This window comes from Phyllostomus hastatus, unplaced genomic scaffold, assembly GCF_019186645.2.
Source record: "Phyllostomus hastatus isolate PE091 unplaced genomic scaffold, TTU_PhHast_1.1 phas_scaffold_78, whole genome shotgun sequence".
In the NCBI taxonomy this organism is placed as follows: Eukaryota; Metazoa; Chordata; class Mammalia; order Chiroptera; family Phyllostomidae; genus Phyllostomus; species Phyllostomus hastatus.
In genome coordinates, this window is record NW_025334041.1 from 949,541 (window position 1) to 972,076 (window position 22,536).

A 22,536-nucleotide genomic window follows, 5' to 3' on the forward strand; every position below is an offset into this window, starting at 1 on the left:
CGTGGCCAGCACAGCCCAGGCGTTATGTTTGCTCTGCACTGTATTTTCAGCAATCGAGCAGTTTCGTTTCTGCTCCGAACTCCAGTGACCCCTGAGCGTATTCTGCAGGGACCCCCTTTCTGTCGCGGGGGGGGGAGGTTGGGACGACAGTGGAGGTGGGGGGACCCAGCGGAGGTGAGAAGCCATCGTTATGACACGCGCCAGACTCTGTGACGTCCTCTCAGATTCTGTTGCGTGTCTCACACCATGTTCATGCCACCGAGTTGGGGAAATCATTCTCCCAAGTTGGCATTTTTCCCCCGTTTTTACGTGAGGCCCCACCAGTGCCTCTGCCAGCATCGGCCTTCTTGCCCACGGTCTGCGTTTCGGTCAGTCACAGGCGTGACTTTCCCAGCCCCTCTGCCTGCAGAAGGCGGCCAGGGCCTCGGGGGTTCTCGTAGCCCCAGACTCGGGGACCAGGACAGCCCTGGGGTGGTGGGGGTGGGTCGTGACAGCTCTGCTGGTTGGGGGCCGGGTTAGGACTGGGCCACAGTGCCTCTGTCTGATCTGCTCCAGAAACTTAGTTTCTGACATTTTTTTAAGGACAAGCTTTCTCTCTCCCCTAAGTTTTTTCTCCTCCCTCCCCATTTTGTCTGGGAAAAGACGCCTGTGAGGAGGGTCCACCATGCCACCCTACCTGGGCTCCTCCGTGTGTCCCTGCTGGCACGTGTGTATTGTGCCCACGAAAGTCACGGTGAGGGGCACTGTCACCCGAGGTGACGGGTGGGGGTAGCCCTGGGCACTCCGCCATCTCCTGTCCGGGGACCCTCTGCCTGAAGGACAGGGCTTCCGGTCCTTTGGGTGGTGGTGGCGTTTCGTGAGCGCAGACGGGTCTCCTGATGGCCACTTGTCCGGCCGTCTCCGGACAGCGCCGCCCCGCTGTCCAGGGCCCTGTCCCCCGGCCGAGAAGCCACTCCCGGGTGGGGCCAGCGAGGTGTGGGAGGCGCGGGAAGCCCCGAATCTAAAATTCATTCCCATGTAACGAGGGTAAGATCAAAACTGTTAAAGATTTAAGGGTGACCGTGACACAGGGGAAGAAGAACGTGACACAAAAATGTGGGGAGAAAGATAAGCTGTTTCGGAGGCTCCTGGAAGGTGGCGATTCCTCGCTGGCCAAGGACAGGGGCCCGGCGGGACCGCGGGACCCGCTCTCCTGCGTGGAGACCTTCCTCCCCTGCCGGCCTTCCGCCTTCCGGAGGCGTCAGCGATGGGCTTGCGGGGAGCTCAGCGGTGGGGGCTGCGGGCTCTGCGTTCCCTCCAGCGTCTCCCGAGAAACGTCTCCGTGGGGAGATGCAGAGCTAAAGATTTCGGACGACGTTTTTCCGTTTGGAACTGGAGGCCTGCCCTTGGTTTTACGACCGGACGGGTAACTGGTTGTGATGTTAGGATTGCGACTGTTTCCTTGTGGCCCCCCAAGGTCTTTGAAGTCTCCATCTGGGGGTGGGGGCAGGAAATACCAGGCCGATGAGACACACGAAAGACTGGGAAATGATTGCCAAAGAGACTTGGGCAATCCAAAGGCAAATAAGGAACAGGGGGAAACATTTGCAGTCCAGGAAGAGCTGGGTTCTTTTTTAAAGAAAGAGAAGGACGGGAAATGATGATTGACAACGTAACAGAAAACGGGGCCCAGGGCGGACCAAGGGGCGAACAGACCTGAGTTATTACAGGCTTCACTTACAGAAACGCTTGATCTTCGTAATTAAAGAAATATTATTATTACTCATTTTGCATATCGGTTTGGCAAAACTTTGACAGAGATTCACTTAAAAGCTCACTAATGTCGGGTGTGATCGGGGTGACGATGGCTGGTTTAGCCGTCAGTGCGGGCATTTTTGTTGCATGAACCCAAACTAAAACCCCAAGTTAACAATCACGTCCTGTTTGACGCGGCCGTCCCCATCAGCAAGGCCACCCACAGACCCGCCTGCCCTGCGGCCGTCAGCCGGATGGGACAGTCGGGGTGGCCGCTGGGCGTGGGCAGGAAGCCTCGCAGGCTCCCGTGCCCCGGTGGCCGGTTCGCTGCATCTCCCGTGCGGCAGGTCGGTACTCGGTCCCCAAGAACAGGAGGCACAACTGTAGGTGCTGCCGTGGGAAACCGATCCAGCAACATTAGCTTTGTGAATTCGTGTGCTTTTAGAAAGGGATTCAGAAACCTGTTCAGATAGTTAATTTTGGGGGAAGTGATTGTACTTCTTCTGTTCTTTCTGTGTTTCCTAACCATCCACATATTACTTATTTAGAGTCCCTATTTTCTGTTTTCTGCATACCTCTTCATCTTAAAAGTAGTCATACTTCATTAAAGTCTAAAAAACAAAAGAAATGTATTGTTCTCCTTCACGGTATCAAGGCACAGTCACAATTCCTATTTTGCACGTTTATACTCACCAGAATTAATCCTGGAACCCTACCCTTCCCGCTCCGACTGCCGTGGCCCCCCGCAATGAGTCATTTGCTGCAGAAAATGACCAGAATGACTTAAATGAACTGGGATCTGAGTGAGGGGTCCCGGCCTTCCCTTCTGGTTTAATTACGGCCTTGGGCACCAGAGGGTGGCCTCGCGCAGGCGTCCCCTCGGTCACCAGGACCAACGGTACCCGATTCCAGCGCTCTCTCAGAGAACTGCTCCTAATGGTGCGCTCTGTGCACAAGAAATGACACCCTCACAAACAATTCACTGTGGGTGCTTTCTGCTTCCACGAGAACAGGAGCAAATATTCTTTTCTGTCTGTGTTCTGTCTTCATGGTCCCAGCCACGTGCCCTCCCCTGGCCACATTGGGTGGGTTTGCCAGACTTTTCCGGGAAGCACTGGGACGGGGGGACGCGGCAGGTCAGGAGCGAAGGGGCTGCAGCAGCTGGACCCCACCGGACCCCAGAGTGCTGCAGCAGGGAGCCGGGAGAGCGGGGCTCCCTCCTCCTCGCGGGACGAGCAGGCTTAACACCGCGCTGCGGCCCTCGGGCCTGTTTGTGCCTTGCTCGATGCTCACGTGTTTATAAAGTGACGGGGGCAGGAATCCGCGGGAGCAGGTTGTCTGCTCTAAAAACGTGGGACACAGACTCCGGGAGACAGACATGGGACACAGACTCGGGGGCACAGACGTGGGGCACAGGATGACAGGATCTCCCACAAATGCAGTTTTCGCCGGGCTGTTCCTGACAACAGTATTTCTCTCCCCAGTAGTTACATTTCATGTATCAATGGCAGTTCCCATTCTTTTGACTTTGAAAATTCAGAATTATGCAAACGATGACGATTTTTATGGGCTGCACTTTTGTGGTTTGTGTCAAGAGGTCTGACTCCAACAGTCCGAGTTTTAGGGGCTTGTTTCAATCTCAAGACAGTTCAGTGGGAACACTGTTTGCGTGTGAAATCCTCACCGGCAGAGCAGTGTGAAGTGGAAAGTCCGCCTGGTAGGAATGTCGTGTGGTGGGTAGGACGCCAGCCATGAGCCTACCGTGGCGATGTGAGAAATATCCGTAACACGCCAGTGACCGTCCTCCCCACCAGCTCGGGCAAAATGGCTGTTTGGATGGAAAAGTCAGGAATGTCTAAGAGATTAGAAAAATAAAAATAGTTCATTTGTTGGAATGAAGTCATTTATTTATCGAACGTTCAGTGTCATAAAGTCCACAATAAATAAATAAATAGACGGAGCAAGCGGCCCCGGGGCAGAAGGGCAAGGAGTGACCCGGTCCAGCAGCTGGGTGTGAAGACAGGTGACCTTCTCTGTGGGTGGAGACCCCCGGGAGGGGTGACAGTGGGCTCCCCGAGAGGAGGAGCGCCCCGGCCAGTGCGCCACATCCGGGAAATGGAGATACCCTAATGCTCCCCAATTTACTCAAGCACTGATTTCATTTTCTGGTAATGTCCCCAGGTCCTTTCCCTCGCCGAATTCTTCTGGCCGTGCATCCTGTTCCTGATCCTGATGGTGCTTCGGTTCCAGGAGCCTCCCCGGCACAGAGACAACTGTAAGTCCTGCTCCCGCTGCCGGTCTCCAGAGCAAAGCCGTGCGCCCTTTCCTCCGTCTTTACAGAATCTCTGAGTCCGAGTGGCGTGCATGGGTCGGGCTCCACTGGAGGGTCACCGTAGCTGTGCAGGGCCGGGGTGTGCGTGAGGGGGGAGGGACCCGAGCACTTTACTAAGGGGAGTGTCTCGTTGACCACATTTGACCTGAAAACCTAGGGTCCAGCCCAGTTTTTCTAAACTTCATTTTATATGACCTTTGGCAACTGCCCTTAAACATTGAAGAATCCAAGATATATTAGACTTCAAAATCTGGAGCACACTCAAAACCGCTACATTTTTATATGAGATGAGAAGAAGTACATCTTGTTCTCCTTCCTGCCCCCGGTTTGCGCACAGAGAGGACTGTGTCTGGGGTCACGGCCACTCTGGTCGCACAGCTGTGGCCTCGCAGAGCCTGGGGGAGGTGTCAGATGTAGGGAAAGGTCTTTCTTTCTTCCTTTTTCTTTCTTTCCCTCCCTCCCTCCCTCCTTTCTTTCTCTTTCTTTCTTTTTCTTTCCCTCCCTCCCTTTTCTTTCCTCTTTCTTTTTCTTTCTTTCTTTCTTTCTTTTTTCTTTCTTTCTTCTTTCTCTCTCTTCCTTCCTTCCTTCCTTCCTTCCTTCCTTTTCTTCTTTCCCTCCTTTCCTTTCCTTTCTTTCTTCCGTCCTTCTCTCTCTCTCTCTCTCCCCCCCCCCTTCTTTTCCCGTTCTTTTGTGTTCTTTCCCTGTTTGGTGTGTGTGCAGATCGCCACCATGGGGAGAGCAGGACTGACCACACAACAGCATGACACGAAGCGCTACTGCTCTTGCTCCGACTGGTGGGGATTCCGCCGCTGCCTCGTTAGTCGTCTGGACTCATCTGCCCCCTGTGCCCGCGCCCAGGTTACCTGCAGCCCCGGGATCTGCCCAGCCGGGGCGTCTTCCCCTTCCTGCGAAGCCTCCTCTGCAACACCGGGGCGACCTGCAGGAACCGAAGCTATGCCGAGTCCTCGGAGCACCAGTTCCGGTGAGAAATACAAGCATCCTTTTCAGAGGTCACGGGACGCCGGGGCGAGAAGCTTTTAGCAAAGCCTCAGTAATTTGGAACAGGTCAGAGGTCATGAAAAATGCAGGACGTAGAGTGAGGAGGGAAAAGAAAGCACACGAAACTCTTTCTGAGGAGGTTACAAGGGTTCAAGGCAGATCGGCCTTCCCACTTCAGGCCTCTCTGGTCCCCCTCCTTGTGCTGCTCCGGGGGGGGAAGTGGGGCTTCTCTGGTCCCCCCCCTTGTGCTGCTCCGGGGGGGGAAGTGGGGGCCTTTCTCGTCCCCCTCCTTGTGCTGCTCTGGTGGGGAAAGCGGGGCTTCGCACCCAAACGACACAGTTGTGAGTGCCACAGGCGACACCGACGGCATCCGGCCTGCGGCAGAGCACGCCGCCAATGGGTGCTAACGACAGCAAGTTCTTATTACTCTGGCCGCAGTGAAAATAGCTTTTGCACACCAGGGAGTAGCCGTCCCTTTTCACCCGGTGCCTCCACTTCAACACCCTCGCTTCGGTTTGCTGAAACACGGGGATCGTGACACCAGCCCGGTGACAGTGCTTCACCCCGCCCCCACTGCCGGGGGCCTGCTCTGTTTGACCGGGACGAGGAGGAGACAGCTCCTGCCTGGCCGTGCCCGAGGCCGGGGTGTGGGGAATGCGGGAGGAAGCGCAGAAATCCGGAGGGGCGAGGAGGAAGAGGGACCGTGAGAAAGGGCGCCAGGAAGGAGCCCCACACGGCCAGGCTCGCCTCTGGCTCCAGACCTGGCCACGTGACCGAGCCTGTCTCACTGGGCTCGCATTCAGGGGTCCCCAACGCCACAGGTACACGCCCCCTCTGACTCCTTTGTCTCAGCGTGCCAGTGTCTGAAAGCCAGTTTCCATTTCAAGTCCACTGACGCACTCGCATGGCTAATTGAGCCTGCGGATTTCCACGCCCTTTGTGACTGCCCTGGGAAACTTCACTCCGGGCCGAGATCCCAAACTTCATTGGACCAGGGTTACGGTTCTGGAAATCCAGTTCCCCTTCCTGGTGTGGGTACGGACCTTGCTGTTGCCTCTTACCAGAGGGCTTCCGAGCAAACACGCAGACCGTCACTGACCGCAGGTGAAGAGGGTGGTCTCACGCAGCACCGCGGAGCACGCCTGGTTCGTCCGAGGGGAAGCTGACGCGCACGCGCACACCGGAGACGCCTTACGGTGTGACTGCGCACGTCGGTGACCTGCAGGGGGCCGCAGGACCCCCGCCCGGAACTCCCCTTGTTCTCACGGCCGCTGCGCTCCCTCCAGCCTTGGCCGAGTCGTCTTCGCCCCACCCCCTCCAGATGTTCTCCTTATAACCACTCCCAGTTGTGCCCTACGATCACCACTCCACCGTCAGGAGTGCTTCTGCCCTGTTTTATTCTCGGTGCACTCAGGCCCCGAGTGCGTCCCGGTCTCCACCTCCTTGCCACGTCAACTCCTGCTTCCCCATCTCGTTCGCTCAGGGCCTGCGGCCGCCTCGCCTCTCGGTTTCTTGGTTGGCTTTTAACTTTGGACTCTATTTAGCGTGTCTTCCGAACCCTACAATCTGCGTCGAGCAAGCTCAAGAAGAGTCAGGCTGGAAGGAAACGATAAACACTCACTCAAGGGTCTCAGGGCTTGCACACCGGGAACACAGCGAGGCGGTGCCCAGAGTTTTCCGAACGAGAGAGAGAGTCTGAGGGCATCGTCCGGAAGGAGCTGGTGCTCGAGGTGCATCAGCTCTGCCTTCTTCGCCTCCAGGCTGGTTCCAGAGGGCACCTGGGTGGCCGGAGCTCTGGACACAGAAATGCTCTTTTCCTAGCCCTCCAGGGGCAGCCAGAGGGCTATCTGGAGGTCTGGCGGACATGCAGGCATCGGTCCAGGACTGCAGCGCTCTGATGTTCAAGTTCTGGGAGCAGAATGGTCTCCTCCCGCCCCAGCCCGCTCGATCTCAGTGATCTGGCAGCGTGACGGTGGTGTTGCGTTCTACTTCTCACTCTACTATTTCCCAGTGTCTGTAATTTTCCCTATTCCAGGGCCCTGCTTCTTTATAAGTAGCAGAATCCTCTTTCTCCACCCCAAGCAGCTAAGAAGTCGATCCTTGTGTGCTGCAAGGCTGCTCTGACACCGAGGAGGAGGATGGCACTTGAGGCAGAATGAAGGAGGACCGCAGGTGTGAGTGACGCACCACAGGTCGCCCAGACGTCCCCCCGCCGGCGCTCAGCTCCGCGGGGCTGGCCTCTCCCCGGGGCCCAGTCTGAGCTGCCTCCCTCTTTGTGCGTTATCGGGACGTGGGACATTGGGTGTGTTATTTTTTTTCTGTACATTTCTCCCCAACAAAATTTGTTTCATGTTTATACCAGTTTTGTTCAAAAATATGATTTGTACATTCCCAACCCTCCATTTTTGGGTTGTCTTTCTGCTTTTGGATCGTATCTTTTGATGCAAAATTTTTAATTTTGATGAAGTCTCACTTATTTTTTCTTTTGTTGCTTGTGTTTTAGCTGTCGTATTGAAAAGGCTCTGCCTACCTCATGACGGTGAAGATTTCCTCCTGTGTTTTCTTCCAAGAATTTTATCATTTTAGATCCTACGTTTGGGTCTGGGATCCCTTTGGGCTGACTTTTGTGTGTGGAGTGAGGAAGGGGTCCCTTCTTTTGTGCTTGGGTGTCCAGCTGTCCCAGGGGGTTACAGTTAGCTTGTAGATGAGCTGGGAAAGAACTGATATTTTAACAACATTGAATCTTTTAACGGGCATGATATAGTTCTCCCTTTAACTGTTTTTTAAAAAAATGTCAGGGTTTTTTTGTACTAATCTGTTCCTAAGTTCATGTTTTCTGGTATTGTTTTAAATTTTTAAAAATACGGGCAACCAGTTCTAGCACCTTTCTATCCTGTCCTTTGGGATCTTCTACGTACGCGACTGTGCGTTCCGCAGACACAGCTGCGCTTCCTGCTCTCCTGCCTGGACGCGCCGTCTCTCCGTCGTTCACAGTGCCGGCGCTCTTCTGTGTCTGGGCCCGGCCGTGTGGGAAAGTGGCTTCGTCACTAGTCTGAGGGCTGAGAGGGAAGTTCCGTCACCTGCCAAGTGGCCTTTTCTCGTTCCCGTCCGTCCTAATCTTCTTTGTTCCGCCTCCTCCTTACAAGTCCTCTTGTTACCCACACAAGGCCAAGGGGCGAGCCGGACTGGGGAGGAGGAAAGTGCTCCCCGCCCACACCCCGCTGTGTGCGCGAGCTCCCTGGGGCTCCGCAGGCCTGGCCGCGGTCTCTCTCTCCTCAATGTTTAGTCCAGGGTTTCCCGCGTATTTTTCTGCCGTGAACATCTTCACTTCAGCTCGGCTCTCAATCCTGCCTGGGGAGCACATGAAGGCACTTTGGAAGTACGAGAGAGAAAGGACACAACACCAATGCCTCTCACAGGGGATGTCACTGCGAGTGGCCTCAGACCTGTCACCCGACAATTCTGTGCCCCCGGCCCAGAGTCCCATGGAGACGGAGCCAGGAGAACTTGCATCCTGGTCCACCCCTTCCAGGGGTCCTTTACGAGATGGTCACTGTGGTTGTTCAACATGAGGTCGTGACAGGGCAATGACTGACTTTTTGTCGTGCTTTTGGAACTCTGACCCACTCAAGGTGAAGGCCAGGTGCCTGCAGAGGTGGGCGTTGGGTGCGGCGTGAGACAGGGGACGGGCCCAGTGCTCGGCCGGCTCGGCCTGGACCTGGCTGCGTCGTGCCTGTCTCGTTGGTTTTGGGAAACTCTTGGATTCTCTGGGGTTCATCGCGGCGTCTCTGAGTGGACTGTGCTCCGAGAGCCACTGAGCTGATTTTATTCGTCAGCAGTGTTTGTGGAGCCTGCGCCGGCTTCTTCCTTACAGGTGGCGCAAATTCACGTCCGTGGGAGGGGCGGTGCGGGCTTTGTTATTCCGTCTCATGGTGGAGTCTCCCGCTGACGGCTGGCGCTTCGTTTGCTCAGTGCTCTCTAGCCTGTGAGATAAAGGACTGGGATGTAAAAAACCCAATAGGTTCTATAACTTTCTAATCAAGAAAATTTCCCAATTTTTCCCTTTTTTCTTCCTGGTTATGCTAAATGTAATCGACCACCTACTTACTTTAACAAACTCACAGCGTCTTGCGAAAGGACTTTCTAGTTTACTTTGAATCCGTTGCTTCTTACTGGTTAAGCACAGATTCCCACCGCATTTGAGATTGGACGTAGACAGGGTGGGCAGCTGATTTCAGAGGCTGTGAGAACATTTTCTCTTGTTTACTAGTAAAAAAAGTATTTCCCCTTATCCTAGCAACGGTATCATCATTTTCCAATCAGAGTCACACGGGATACACTCTCCCTGCACCCTGAGGTTGGTTGGTCCACGGGGCCTCTGCCAGAACCACCGTGGGGCCAGGCTCAGGAGGAGACTGGCCCTGGGCCCCTCCCCCTGCAGGCCCAGTGGTCAGCACATCTCAGGGCTGCAGGAAATCAAAGACTGGCTCACACCCCTACGTCCAGGCCATTAAGGTCCTCTCTGTCCCCTTTCAGGGCAGGCCCGACCCCATCACTGGTCCCCCCTCCTACCCTGTTCTTCTGACTCAGCTCCCCCCTGCAGCCAGACCAGGTGGCCCCGTGGGACCCACCCCAGCTCCCCACCTCTGGGCAGGGTCTTCCCCACGACTGGGGCTGTGTCCGGTGGGCACTCCTCACACCCCTCTCCGTCCTCAGCCACCCCCACCTCTGGGCATTGGGACTGTCTCCCCCGACCAGCCCGCCACCCCCTTCTTCCCACTGGCCGCCCGGGTGGTGTTTTCGGGTTCCAGCCCGACGGCACCATCTCTGCAACGGGCTTTTCCACGCACGTCCCGTCCCATCGATCTCACCGATTTTCTTCCTGGCGTCCACTTCGGCCCACACTTGTCAGGCACATCTGCGTCCTCCTCTCCTGCCTCCCAAGCGGGCAGGGACAGAGGTGCCTGCTCTGGCTGCCGGGTGCTTCCTCCGGGCACCTGGCGCCGCAGGGCGGGCCGCGGCCGTGTGGGAGGGGAGCGAGGAAGCAGGGCGTGGCTGGCGAGCCTGTCAAGCGCTTAAACTTCACAGACGGCGATGAGGGCATGGAGAGCGACTCTCTCGTTCAAACAGGTCAAGGGTTGGAAGGGCGGCTTCCGTTCTGGACCATAGTGCAGCAAAACGGGCTCCTGAGGGCGGTCGGTGGGGATGAAATGGGGGCAAGTTTGGTTGGAAACGAATTGCTATTTGGTGTCAAGAATCTTAAAAACGCTGCGGACACCCCTTCCTGTGAAGAGTTACACTGGCAGCTTCTCTTCTCCTTGCTTTCAGTTCGCCTGCGTTCCAAGCCTCGGCCGGCCGTCACGAGGCGATCGATGACCTGGTCTTCCTACAAGACATGCAGGACCTGGCCACTGAAGTTTGCGAAGTGATGGATGAGGCCGCCAACTTAAAGAAGCTTTGGGTAGAAAGATCCGAGACACCAGGCAAGTAACTCTCTCCCGCTGTCAGCCCCGACCTGGACTCAGGCTTAGGCGGGGCCGGTGAGGCTGTGGGCACCCGCAATGCCCTTGAAGTCCAGTTCAGGTAACGGCCCCTCGCCCCACCTGGCTATCGTTGGAGGTCTTAGAAGAGGCACAGCCGCCAGGTGGGAGGCCCAGCGCCCACAGGGGCTTGTGGAGGGCGAAGCTCGGTTTCCACCCCTTCCCCCGGGACGGTGCCTTGGGCACAGCCCTGGGAGAGGCTGCAGCCCAGCCTCGTCTCCGCTCTGCATGCAGGTGCCCTCTCCCCATCCTCCCTTCTCCTCCTTCGGTGGTGAGCTTCCTTTCTCACCCCCTCTTCCGCTGTTCTTAGATCTGACCCCACCACACACACACACACACACACACACACAGACACACCCCTTGATCACTTGGTTCCTCCGTCTGGTAGGTATTTCTGTGTTAGTAACACTTTAATGCTGGTCTTGGATGTTCGGACCTCAAGGGTGTGGGGCCGGTAATTGCCCATCATTACATAGCTCAGTTATTGCCGACATGTTTCATCAATATGTTGGGGTCACAGTGATCCTGCCCCTCCCTTTTTAAACACAACCCCATCCAGAGTCGCCAAATAAAATGCAGGACATTCAATTAAATTTGAATTTCATGTAAACAACGAATAATTTTGTTAGTATTGTTTGTTTTTACTTGCTAAATCTGGCATCCCTAAGTGCTCACTTCCAATTTTTCTTTTTATATATATTTTTCTCTTTACGGAGTAATATGAGGAAGTGGAACAACAAGTTTGACAGCAGAATGAAGAAGGGGATATTATATATTATTCCTAAGACAGGAACCAACACCTCTGTCCAGGATGGAGCAAGGTGGGGCGGATTTCACAATGGATCAAAGGCCTTACCCAGAGACCAGGACAGCTGCAAAGACCAAATGATGGAGCTCTCACATTGGGTGCTGTCATGGGGTCATTCTGTAACAGATGGGGAGAGACAGACCTGAGTCCGGAGAACCCCCTGCCACCTGCCCCGCCCCTCCCAGTTCTTGTCTCGCTCACAAGAGAGCACTGCAAGTGAGAGACAAACACTGACAGTGGCAACGAGATGGCAAGTTTAGTTCTGATACACACATGAGCACAGAGCTGCCAGCAGGCGCCGGGCTAGTCCAAACGCCCCACACATAGAGGAAATAGCATTGCTCGCAAGCTCCTCAGGAAGTTTGTTCCACGGACCTGAGCCGAGGCTACGAGTGGGCACTCAGCTAACCCAAGCACACCGGCTACTGGGGTTCAGGGGTTCCATTCCTCAGTCAGCGTCTAGGTTCCCTCCTTCTCCCCCTTCGAAACCCCGGGGCAATGTGCAGCTGTGAAGGCTTGCTTTCTCAGCCGGCCAAGGCTCCTTGTCTCCGTGAGGTTGCTACAGAAGCCCCTGTCCTCAGCAGGGTCTCAAGGACCCGCCGCTCCTCCTGTGCTGTTTTGCTTGTGATGCCCGGGACACTGGCAACCGTGTGAGGCCGAGCTGGGGACTGCTGACCTGGTGGACGGGACAGGCGTCCCTTCTGCGTCTAGCCTCCTGTGTCACGTTCTTCCTTAGACTGGGACGCTGAGGGCCTGCCTCTGCTTCCCCTCTGGCCGCTCACTGCTGACCGCTGCCCAACAATCCCACTTTTATGACACGTTTTCCAAGTAAGATTTCAACAGGCTATTAAAGGAAAACTAACTGTTTTGGAGGAAATGGACCTTCAGTGGATTTTCAATTTCCTACGGCTGGAGCCACTCCCCACGATATCTGTGCACAAGGGAACCTCCTCCACTCACAACGGAGTGTGGTTTTCTCTGCCCACTGAGTTTCCAATTCTCCGTGGATGCCCACGGGGCCTGAGAGATCAGTTTCACTTTTCCTCTTCGACCTTATTTCTCCCCTTTTCTTCCTTCTCCCTTGGCTATCTCTGTCCCGACCTCAACGCTCCCGACGCCCGTGGAGCCAGACATTGGTAACAGTGTGCGTTTCCCGCAAACCGCTGGAATCCGGTGTGCCAGCCATTTTCCAGGCATTCATTCACTGTCGGTGTGCTCCGGAACGCGGCAGTGGCTGCTGACTCCCGAGTCCGGGGTGTGGGCCCGTTCGGGGCCCGGGGTCAGGGTCGAGCCGTCGGATCGGGGACCTAAAACAGGCGCCCGCCCAGCAGACGCGCCCCGATGGAACTAACGCGTCCGAAATCTTCTTTATCGCAGGTTCCCCTCACGGCTCCGGTTTTTTCACAGTAAGTACCGTGGCGCGAGCGTGACCCCCGGCCTCCAGGACACGACGGTGGGGCTGAAACATGGGTTTCACCTCCTCCGTTCGGGGACGCACTCCCCGAGCACGTGCGCGGAAAGAGGCCCTGGGTCCGGGGACGGGGGTGGGGGGGGGGGGTGGTGGTGCGGGGAGGCCGGGGGCGTGGCCCTGACGTCACGGACGTGAGGCCGACGCTGCATCCTGCGTCTGGCGGTCCCTGTGCCTCGCCCAGGACACTTGCGCAGCCGCAGACGGGTCTCTGCGGCGCCCGGGACGGGCCAGAACCCCAGAAAGGCCGGGAGGGGACCTCAGATGGGCTCAGAGAAGGGTCCCGCACGTTGAAAGGGTGGGGATGATAAGGGGTCGTCCATATCTGTTCATTCCGATGCGGTCCTGACTGGAAAGCGTTGGCTTTGAGTCATTTAAGTGAGGGAATCGGGACAGAAGCGGGAACCGGAAGGAAGTAGGAAACCGGAAGGAAGTGCCGTGGCCTGTCCCGGAGGGATCTGATTGGTTGAAGGCACACACTCCTTGTGCCCTTGGGTTTTCCTTCCGGCCGGCCAACACTTCCAGGCACTGCGACTTCTGGGAATGGGTCCCTGAGGACCAAGAGGACCGCGAGGTCCCCGTGTCAGCCTGGCCGCGCCGCCGCCTTTGGCTCCCTGGTGGGCAGTCCCAGAGCTGTGAGGGGACTGTGACTCCTGAAAGACACGGCAACACTGGAGGGAAGGCCGCCAGGGCCCGGTTCCCGTGAGTGGGCCGGTGGTCAGCAGCGGACATTTTGTCCCTGTGGGACGTGGGACGACGTGGGGACAGTTGGCAGTGTCCCCGCGAACACCCAGCGAGGCATGAACCGGGCCGCAGCGAGGCCGTCGGCGCCTGTCCCTCAGGCGGCTCACGTGGATGGTACACTCACGTGCGCGGCCGCGCGCTCGAGCGTGGCACTCGCGATGCCGGTGCCAAGAGGCTCAAGCACCAGGCGGCGTGACGACCGAGCGGGGTGCGCGGAAGCCTGGCCTCGCGGGGGTCGAGCCGGAGGCAGTGTCTGCGGGCCGGAAGTAGTGCCTGCGGGCCGGAAGTCCGGATCCTGCAGACGAGGCGGCACGTGGCCGCGGGTCGGAGATGCGCACGGGAGGCAGCTTGGGCGCCACGGCCCTGCGGGAACAAACGCAGCTGAAGAGACCCGGGGCCGAGAGCAGGAAGGCAGTGATGCGTGGGGCTGCACAGACACGCGGGGCCCGGGGTCACCCCCACCCAGCCTGGGGCGCGGGGGGCAAGATGCCCGGGCGCACAGGATGTCCTCCTCTTTGTCCCCCGGGCCGCACGCAGAGGGGTCCCCGGCCACGCCGTGCACGTTTCCCGAGAGCTGGGGCCACCGCTGCGCCCTTCGGCCCCGCCTGGCTGCCCCCTCCTGTCCCGTCCGGCGGCTGCCGGTAGAGCGGTGGCCCGCGGCCGCCCCTTCCCCACGCCGTGGCCTGGGACAAAGCGCTCTGCGTCCCACAGAATGACCGTCTTTACCTCCTTCCCCGAGAGTCGCCCCCCGGCCCCCAGGGAAAACATCTGGGCGTGTTGGCACCATGCTCTTTCAGCCGTGATCTTGTGTGTGCCTCTCTGCAGACTGGAATTCTGTTGGTTGGGCCGCCAAAGTCAGCCCTTCCGGGGGCGGGGCCGGGGGTCGGGGACGTCTGTGCGGGGGAGTGACCAGTTACTGACGCGCTGCAGCGAGGGCCGCTGGGTTCCGCTGGGAGCGGGGCAGCTTGTTCCAAAAACAGACCTCTCTGTTTCCCTGTTCACGCTTTCACAGCGTTTAAAAACCCACCCTCACCGAATCAGTTTTAGGTCTTACCTGTTCAAACTACTGACGTATCCAGCCTAGTCTCTGCTGCCTGAGGTTCTGGTTTCTTTTACACCTTTGCGGCCCCCTCCCCCACCCTCGGTCATTTAATTCATCCAAACTAAAGAGGCAAACTCTTGGTGTTTTTTTTTTTTTTTCTTTCTTCTGTTAGATAGATCTCAATAAGACAGAGGAGGTGATATCGAAATTGGAAAGCCTTCACCAGCAGCCCCAAATCTGGGATTTCCTACTTTCACTGCCCAGACTGTTCGCAAACACCGACCATGCTGACGACGGTCTCGGCGGTGGAGTGCCCCTTCTCCAGGCAGTCCTGAAGTAAGAGACAGAGAAATGACCAATTATAAGAGTGGGGGTTTCCTGCGTTTCTGGAGTCTCAGAACCTCTGTCGGTTGGGTCAGACTCACTGCACAGCGGCCTGAGTGTTACTGAGTCTGCGGACCCCACGCCGAGTCCACCCGCAGGTTTCGCCGTGGACCGGCGTGTCGGTGGGTTGAGAAGGGGCTGCCCCAGTGCCCGTGGGTGAGGGGGCACCGGCGCACATCTGAGAGATGCACCACGCTGTCTTCCTCAGGTCTGGACGCAGAGGGCCCAGGGGTGTCTGGGTGGACGTGCGGGCCCCAAGTCTTCCCCCGCTGGGGTCTCCTGTCACCAAGTGTGGGCTTGTCCCCGCCCGGAGTTCCTGCTGTGAGGACTCCTACTTTCAAGGCGTGTATTTTAAAAAACAAACACGCGGAGGGAAAGCGCGCCATCTGCAATAGTGAGTTTCTCACGGTGGGAGGCACAGGATTGTTCAAACGCACAGGAATCGCCTTCTGGCACAGGCACACCCAACAGGTCCCTAAACCATGTGGGCAGGTTCTCACGCACCCTGCTATTCGGGCAACCTCGGCAGCCAGGACGCTCTGAGATTTCATAGGGATCGAATCCTAAGGTGGCTCTGGCAGGAGTAGCAAATTTATTGTCAACAACCATACATATCAACTCGTGGAATAAAATAAAATGCATTGTTTTTGGTGCAGCAATCAAGTCTGAAGCTAACTATGGTAGTCCTAAAACACTCTCAAATGCTCACACTAATTCCTGTTGGGAAAACATGTTGTCCAAAAATATTTCATGTATCTTTTACTGTAAATAAGTCTTGAGTATTATCGTGAAAAAGTTGGTAAGTTGAATTTGTCTTTAACTTATTTTTTTCTGATATTAATATGGTTCTATTAACATTATAGGATCTTAAATTCTACCAAGGAGCTTCTAATGATGGATAAGAAGTTGCATACCCTTGAAGATGAGCAAATGAACTTTCTCTTGTCGTTTGTGGAATTTTTGGAGAAATTGTTATTGCCCAACCCTTTCAACTCACCCAGTGGGCCCACTGAGACTGTTCTGAATACGAGTCATTTTTTGGTGAATCATTTCAAGGGTTTAGAAAGAAAGCCATCTGGTATTGACACTCAGAAGAAACTTTGGGAATTTGGCCAAGAGATGATTGAAAAAACACAAACTGTTGAAAAGAAGGAATCAGGCTATATCTTGAGACTTATAGAAACAATACTTTTTGAGATTAATCCCAAGCTACTGGAATTGTGGATGTATGGCATTCCAGAAGGAGACAGAGCTAAGCTGGAAACCCTGTCTGCACTTTTAAATTTTTCTGTTCTAAGAAATGAGAGGATTCTTAGCAAAAGCTTTAACGTTTCCCAGTTGTTGTGGTTGGATTGGCCTAAGTCGGCAGCTGTGAAAGTGGATTTTGTTCATCTGAGCGAAACTATACTAGACATTCTCTGTGAGTTTGGGTTTCTGGGGCCGGAACAAGTTTCAGAAGCTCTGGGCACAGTGCGTGCTGTCAGGAACGCCTCTGACCTCCTCTCAGCCCTTTCTGAACCCCAGAAACAAGAAGTGGGTAAAATATTGACTCACTTGTATCTAAATGTCTTTAAGGATGAAGATACAGCTTTTCTTCTGCAGGTGTATTCTTCATTTCACCAGTATATTTATAAATTCTCGGGCATTCAGAGTAGAGAGTCTTTGCTATCTTCCCTTACACAAACCTCAAAACACATTTTGGAAATCATAAAACAATTTAATTTTCAAAACATCAGTGCAGCATTTGCATTTTTATATGAGACAACAGAATTTCTTGGAGGGATTTCTGAATTACCCTACTGTCAACAATTACTTTCTGTTTTCAACTTTCTGGAGCATCAAGTGCACTCCCTGGTGTCTACGGAGGGCCCAGCGTGGGAAGCGACCCACGCGACCTTGATGGGCCTCAAGCAGCTCTTCACGGAGGACGAAGATTTTCGTGTTTCTTTATTCCAGTATGTGAACCAGCTCTTCGAGGGTTCAGCAGCAGCCTCGCTGGGCAGCGAGTGCTTTGCGTGGGGTAACAAAAGCGCTCCTCCTGTGAGCCGTTCCGCAGACGGGGGGTCTCCCCAGGGGCAGGTCTTTTCACACCGCTCCACCCGCGATGGCGTGTTCGGCGAGCTGCAGGCTCTGCACTGCTTCGTCCCATGGCTGCGGATGTGGGCTGAGGTCTGGGCAGGCACGGCGGCGCAGGTGCTGCAGTGGGATGCGAGCGTCTTCGCCCCTCTGCATGCTGGCCTCTCTCAGCTTGCGGAGGAACTGGAAAGTGATGTGAAGATTTCCGAAAGCTGCCGGGGGCTGTTTCCTACCCATCGCCCTGCGAGGCTTCTGTTACGTCTACTTAAAAGCCTGCCTCCAGGGGGTGGCTCCTGTGACCGGGAGGGGCTTCTGGCTCTCCGGCATCTCTGGGCGGCGCTCCGTGGTGCGTTAGTCAGAGTCGAGTCGCTGCCCTGGGACCAAGTCGAGCGGTCCCTCTTCGCCGTGGAAACTGCCCTGCGTCGGCTGGGGGCGTTCCCGCTGAACACGAGTGCCGGCAGGGAGTTTTTCCGATCCCTGCTGGGTGTCTTCATGGAGCTAGGCGACGCCTCAGAACCCAGAGACAGACATGCCCGTTTGATAGGTCGCTTGCTTTCCAGTAACCTCACGGATTATGAGGCACAGCTTGAAAGTGTCATCGCTGACCTTAGAGAAACAATATTATTTCTTAGAAACGTGTCACATGACCGAGACTTACTGTCCTGTGCTGATATTTTCCAAAATATTACTGAGTTTATTTTGGAAGACGGCTTGTCACATGTAAACACTTCACGAAGGACATTGCATATCCTGGCCCTGTTAAACTCCTCGTTTGACTCTGAGGGCTCCATCAGCAGACTGAAAGGGTGCATCGAACGGGCGCACGGCATAAACCATCTCTGTGGGAGAGGCAACCCTAGTTCTTCACAAGACCATCTTCAGGGCGTTCTGAGGAGTTTCGGAGACGTGGAAAACAAAATTAACTCTACGTTGACCCTCATTACTTGGCTGTTGAATACAGTAGAACCTGGCTGTCCATTGAATATGTCAAATATAAATTGTGTGAATATTTACTTAAAAAACATAACTGACTTTCTACATGTTATTCTCACTACAGTCTTTGAAAAAGAAAAGGTACCCAAATTCGAGATGTTATTAACTCTTTTAAATGATTCCACAAACCAAGTAAGGATGATTGTCAGCAACCTAACCAGGGACTTTGAGTTTGCATCTCCACCCACCTGGAAACGGTTTACTGAGTTAATTCTACAACCCATAGAAGTGTCCGATGAAATTCCTAGCCAATTTCAAAATATTTGGCTGCATTTAGTAGCTCTGGGGAAAGAAATTCAAGAACTTGTGAGAGATATTTCCCCTACCATTCTGGAAAATAACCTCTCTTCCAAAGCTGAAATGTTTTTAAGTATATTTACTACCAGTCCAAAGGAAAAGTATATAAATCATCTAGGCCATTCACTTTTTCATTTAGCTAGTTACCTTGCATTCAACTTATCACATGAGCTCCGAAATTCACCCAAAATAATTCCACGTGAAGTAGTGAAAGCTGTGGGTCTTGGTATTCAGTTGATTAGGGATCTGTTCAACTCCCTGACGCCCTCTGTCCTTCACAATGTTCCGGAAGGTCCAGGCAATCATAAAGTTATGAAGAAGGTGGCTTCTCTTCTGCGTGCCCTGAGGAACACCGACATAGACCTTCTGGTGGACCAACTTGAACAAGTTGGCGAAAGCCTAATGGAATTTTTTAAGAACATAAGTAGGCCAGGCGCTGATAACGTGGGGGTCGACCTGCTTGTCGGCCTGATGGAAAAGCTGGTAGACAGCTCCCGTGCTTGGAACGCCAACCAGCTGCTGAGGCTGTCCCGCCTGTTCCCCCGACAGGACGTGGATGTCATGTTGGGCCTATACTACGCCCTCCCTCACGCCGCCAGGCTCCTGCAGAGAGCGGCGGGCCGCAACGTCACGGAGGTCCTTCGGGACCTCTACAACTTCACGGTCCTTCACGGCACAAGCATTTCCAGTGTCACCAAGGAAGACTTGGCTGATGCGATAAAAACCCTTCTGGACACCGTTGCGCTGGCATCAGACAAACCGAGCCTCCTTGGGGAGGCCTTAACTTGCCTCCCTGTGGTTTGGTGCCGGAACCGCACAAGTTCCGGATCTCAGCAGAATCCAAAGTTCGCAGCCTGCCACGGCCACATCCACAGCAGAGTGGCCAGTGTTCTGGACAGCCTCCACCTGTCTCCCCCGGGGGAAGCTTCGTGGTGTTCAGACGAGAGTGCACAGCTGGAGGTGACTGGGAGAGCGGTCTGCGCGATTCAGGGACTAGTGGACTGGGCCTCCCTCCTCCCGGTGCTGTCCGAAGTCCTCCACGTGAAGACTTCCACGTTAAAGCACGTGAGGGCGGTGCAGGGAGTTTGGCAGAAGGTGTTGCCGTTTGTCCCCTCTTTTGGAAATCAGAGCGACGGCAGCATCTCCGGACTTTGTCCCAGTGGCCCCATAAAGCAGGCTGCTTTACAGATCATAGAAACACTGAAAAACGTTAATTTTACAGAAGCCACACCGGATGAAGACATTCTGGGTAAGCTAGCTGCTTTAAACAAGGTCCTTAGCAACGAAGGCACGCAGGCGTCTCTTAGGAACATTTCCGTGTTCTTGGGAAGGATGATGAAGTCGCTTTCCGGCGACCAGAGCCTGGGGAATGGCACCCGCTCTCTCGCCTCTCTGTTCATGACGTTTCTGAACGCAAACCTAACGGGAAGGGGTTTCAAAGCGCTATCGAGTTTTCTTAAAAAACGTGAAGCAGCTTACAGTTTTGAGGATCTGTGGCTTAAGTCTGAGCAAATCGTGAAAGACCTAAACCGTGAGTTAAATAGCAGACCCCTGTTCTCTGACAGTAACAAAGAAATTCAAACCATTAACTCAGTGGCTCTTCTAAATGTAACCTTGCAACTTGCCCATTTTTTGGAAAACCTGACTTCATCGCAGGCATTAGAAATTACTGAAGATTTTCCATCGGTCATGAAAAACTGGCTTCATAAATATGCAAATGAGGAATACTCCAGAATGATACAAGCATTATCTCCTCTTACAGCCAATGGGAGTTCACCTGACCACACCGCTTTGCTGACTGCAGGCGTCACTACCTTTCTGGGTTACCTCAAGAGCGTTGCTAGAGAAGGTGATTTTGGTGCTGGCCTTCTCACTCAACCGGTGGACCGGGAGCAGCCATCGAATGTCTCCGTTGTCCGGTTGCTTTTGGAAAGCTTCCTGATTAACTCAGTCAGTAACTTGGCTGCGAGTCCTCCAGAAGCGGCCTGGAGTGTCGGTGGCCGCGACCTTCCCATCACGGATCTCTTGAACCTCACCTTGACCCCAGCACAGTCAGGAGAGGGTGAGAGGATGACTCCGCCTCCAGGAAGCGTAGTGGAGTTCGCGGGACAGCTTCTGGAAGCGTTCTTCCCCCTCCTGGACAAGGAAGGCCCCGAGAAGAGAGCGTCCGTCCTGCCGAGAGGTTTCCGCAGGGCCGCCGCCGCCGCGGAGGGGAGGTGAGTGTCCCGTGTGGGGCTCCCTGGGGTGCACGTGCACCGGCGGCGGCACGCAGCCCGGCACCTCGGGGCGCTCTCGGAGTGGCTGTGTCTCGGGGGCCCCTCTTGTGAAGAGGTCGAGGTGAGTCATGCTGACGATCGTCGTGGAACTAGGGAACTATGGAAACCCAGCCCCTGGCAAAGGTCAGCGCTTACCACACTTTGGAATGTTTTCCGGTGATGAAAGTAACTATGAAATTCTACTTTATAAAAAGTGCAGATTAGGTTTTAAAAATGTATGTGTATAGAATATCACCGCGTAATTCTTGACCGCCTAATCGTAACTAAGGGCTTTAAATATTTTCAATTTACCTACTGTGGTGTTTATTCATATTTGGAATTGATAAAATTCCAAAAACTTAAAGCTAAGAGTCACATTCTGTTTTTTCCCCCCGATACGCTTTTCACGCCCCTGAGCTCGCTGGAGAGAAGGCGGGAGGGGTCCAGGGGCCGTAGGACGCCGTTTCAGTGAGGGCCCGGCCCCGGGGGTGGGGCCGGGACAAGGGGCTGGCTCCACAGTTCGGCCGGCGAGGCAAGCCCCGCGTCAGTGGGGACGGCGGTCAGACGGGGTCCTCGCGGGCAGTTCCCCGTCCCGCTCGGGACAAGGTGTCCTGCGCGAGGGGGAGGCCGCCTGGGCGGCCGTGCGGGGGCTGAGGCGGTGGGCCGACGGCGACGCTGGCCCACCCGGGGTGCACAGTTGGAGCCCACAGCGCGCCAGAACGTGCTCTCCCAGACGGTGACCAAGGGACGGCCCTGCACACGACCCTGTCGTCCTCCCGGCCAGGGAAGGCTGGAGTGCGGGCGTGTGTCTGTCTGTCTGCGCTCTGAACCACGGGGCAGGGGCGACTGGACTCCGCCGGCGTGGTTCCGGGCCCAACGCCGTGTCTCCCCGCCGAGCACGGGCCTGCGCGCTCACCGTCCAGAGCAGTGCGCGGCCCTGCGTCTGGCTCCCGCACCATCCCCCGACCTTCAGAGGCGTCAGGTGACCGCAGAGTCCCCAGCCTGCCGGGAGCTCGTGGGAGCTGGTGGGAGCTCGTGGGACCGTGCGGGAGTGTCCCCTGCAGCTCGAGGACGTCAGCGCCCGTCCGCAGCGCGCGTCCCCGTCCCGCTCACTTCCGTGCGCGCGCGCGTGCGCCGCACCCTCGGGCTGAAGGGGGGCTCGGGTGCGCGGCGGGGGGGGCCCCCCGGCTCTGGAGGTTCGCTCCCTCACGCGTGCAGTGGGTGGTCGCGCAGGAGCCGGGAAGTGTGCCCACCCCCGCGGGGCTCACGGGAGACCTGGCCCTTCTCTCCGCGCAGCACTGCTGGACTGTGTGAGGACCCCCAGCCGCCCGCGCAGCCCCCGGCGGCCGCGGCCGCCCTGCGGAGGGTGAAGATGCTGCTCTTGCGTGCGCTCCTCAGGCTCGCAGGTGGGCTGCGCGTGCGGGTGGGCTGCGCGTGCGGGTGGGCTGCGCGTGGGGGTGGGCTGCTCGTGCAGGGTTGCAGGGTGCGCTCCGCCGCGGTGTTGCTGCTCCCTTCCCAGCTCCCGGAGAGCTGTTCGCGAGTGAAAACGGAGTGTGTGGGGCGGGCTGGCTTCGTCTTCCCCGGGCAGAGGGCCGCCGCCCCGGGACACGTGCTGCGTCAGTCGCCCCAGTGGCGTTTTCCTAAGAGAGGAACTAAGTTTGGCTCAACCAGGAGCTCGGCTTTCGAAGTCCGAGGGGCAGCGAGATTGACGAGAAGACCTGGGGCGTGTTTCAGGCGCTCCACGCCGTGCGGAGTTGTGTCGGCTTTGCAGAGTGCCCTTGAGAAGCGCGGTGTTTCAGATGCTGTGGGAGGCAGGCCCGAGTTTTCCCTCCGGTCGGGAAAATGGAGGGTTTTGTTACTCACA

At 55.8% G+C, this 22,536-nt stretch overlaps 1 protein-coding gene across 1 annotated transcript in view; it reads left to right on the top strand.

Annotated features, from left to right (window-relative positions):
• Positions 1-664: 664 nt before the first annotated feature.
• Positions 665-22,536, top strand: part of ABCA13 (ATP binding cassette subfamily A member 13) — an 85,032-nt gene continuing 63,160 nt past the window's right edge. The window contains exons 1-7 of the mRNA XM_045828858.1: positions 665-733; positions 4,888-5,048; positions 10,394-10,548; positions 12,791-12,819; positions 14,840-15,003; positions 15,915-20,633; positions 21,969-22,078. Of these exons, the coding sequence (XP_045684814.1) occupies positions 665-733; positions 4,888-5,048; positions 10,394-10,548; positions 12,791-12,819; positions 14,840-15,003; positions 15,915-20,633; positions 21,969-22,078 (5,407 nt within the window). The remainder of the gene's footprint in view (positions 734-4,887; positions 5,049-10,393; positions 10,549-12,790; positions 12,820-14,839; positions 15,004-15,914; positions 20,634-21,968; positions 22,079-22,536) is intronic.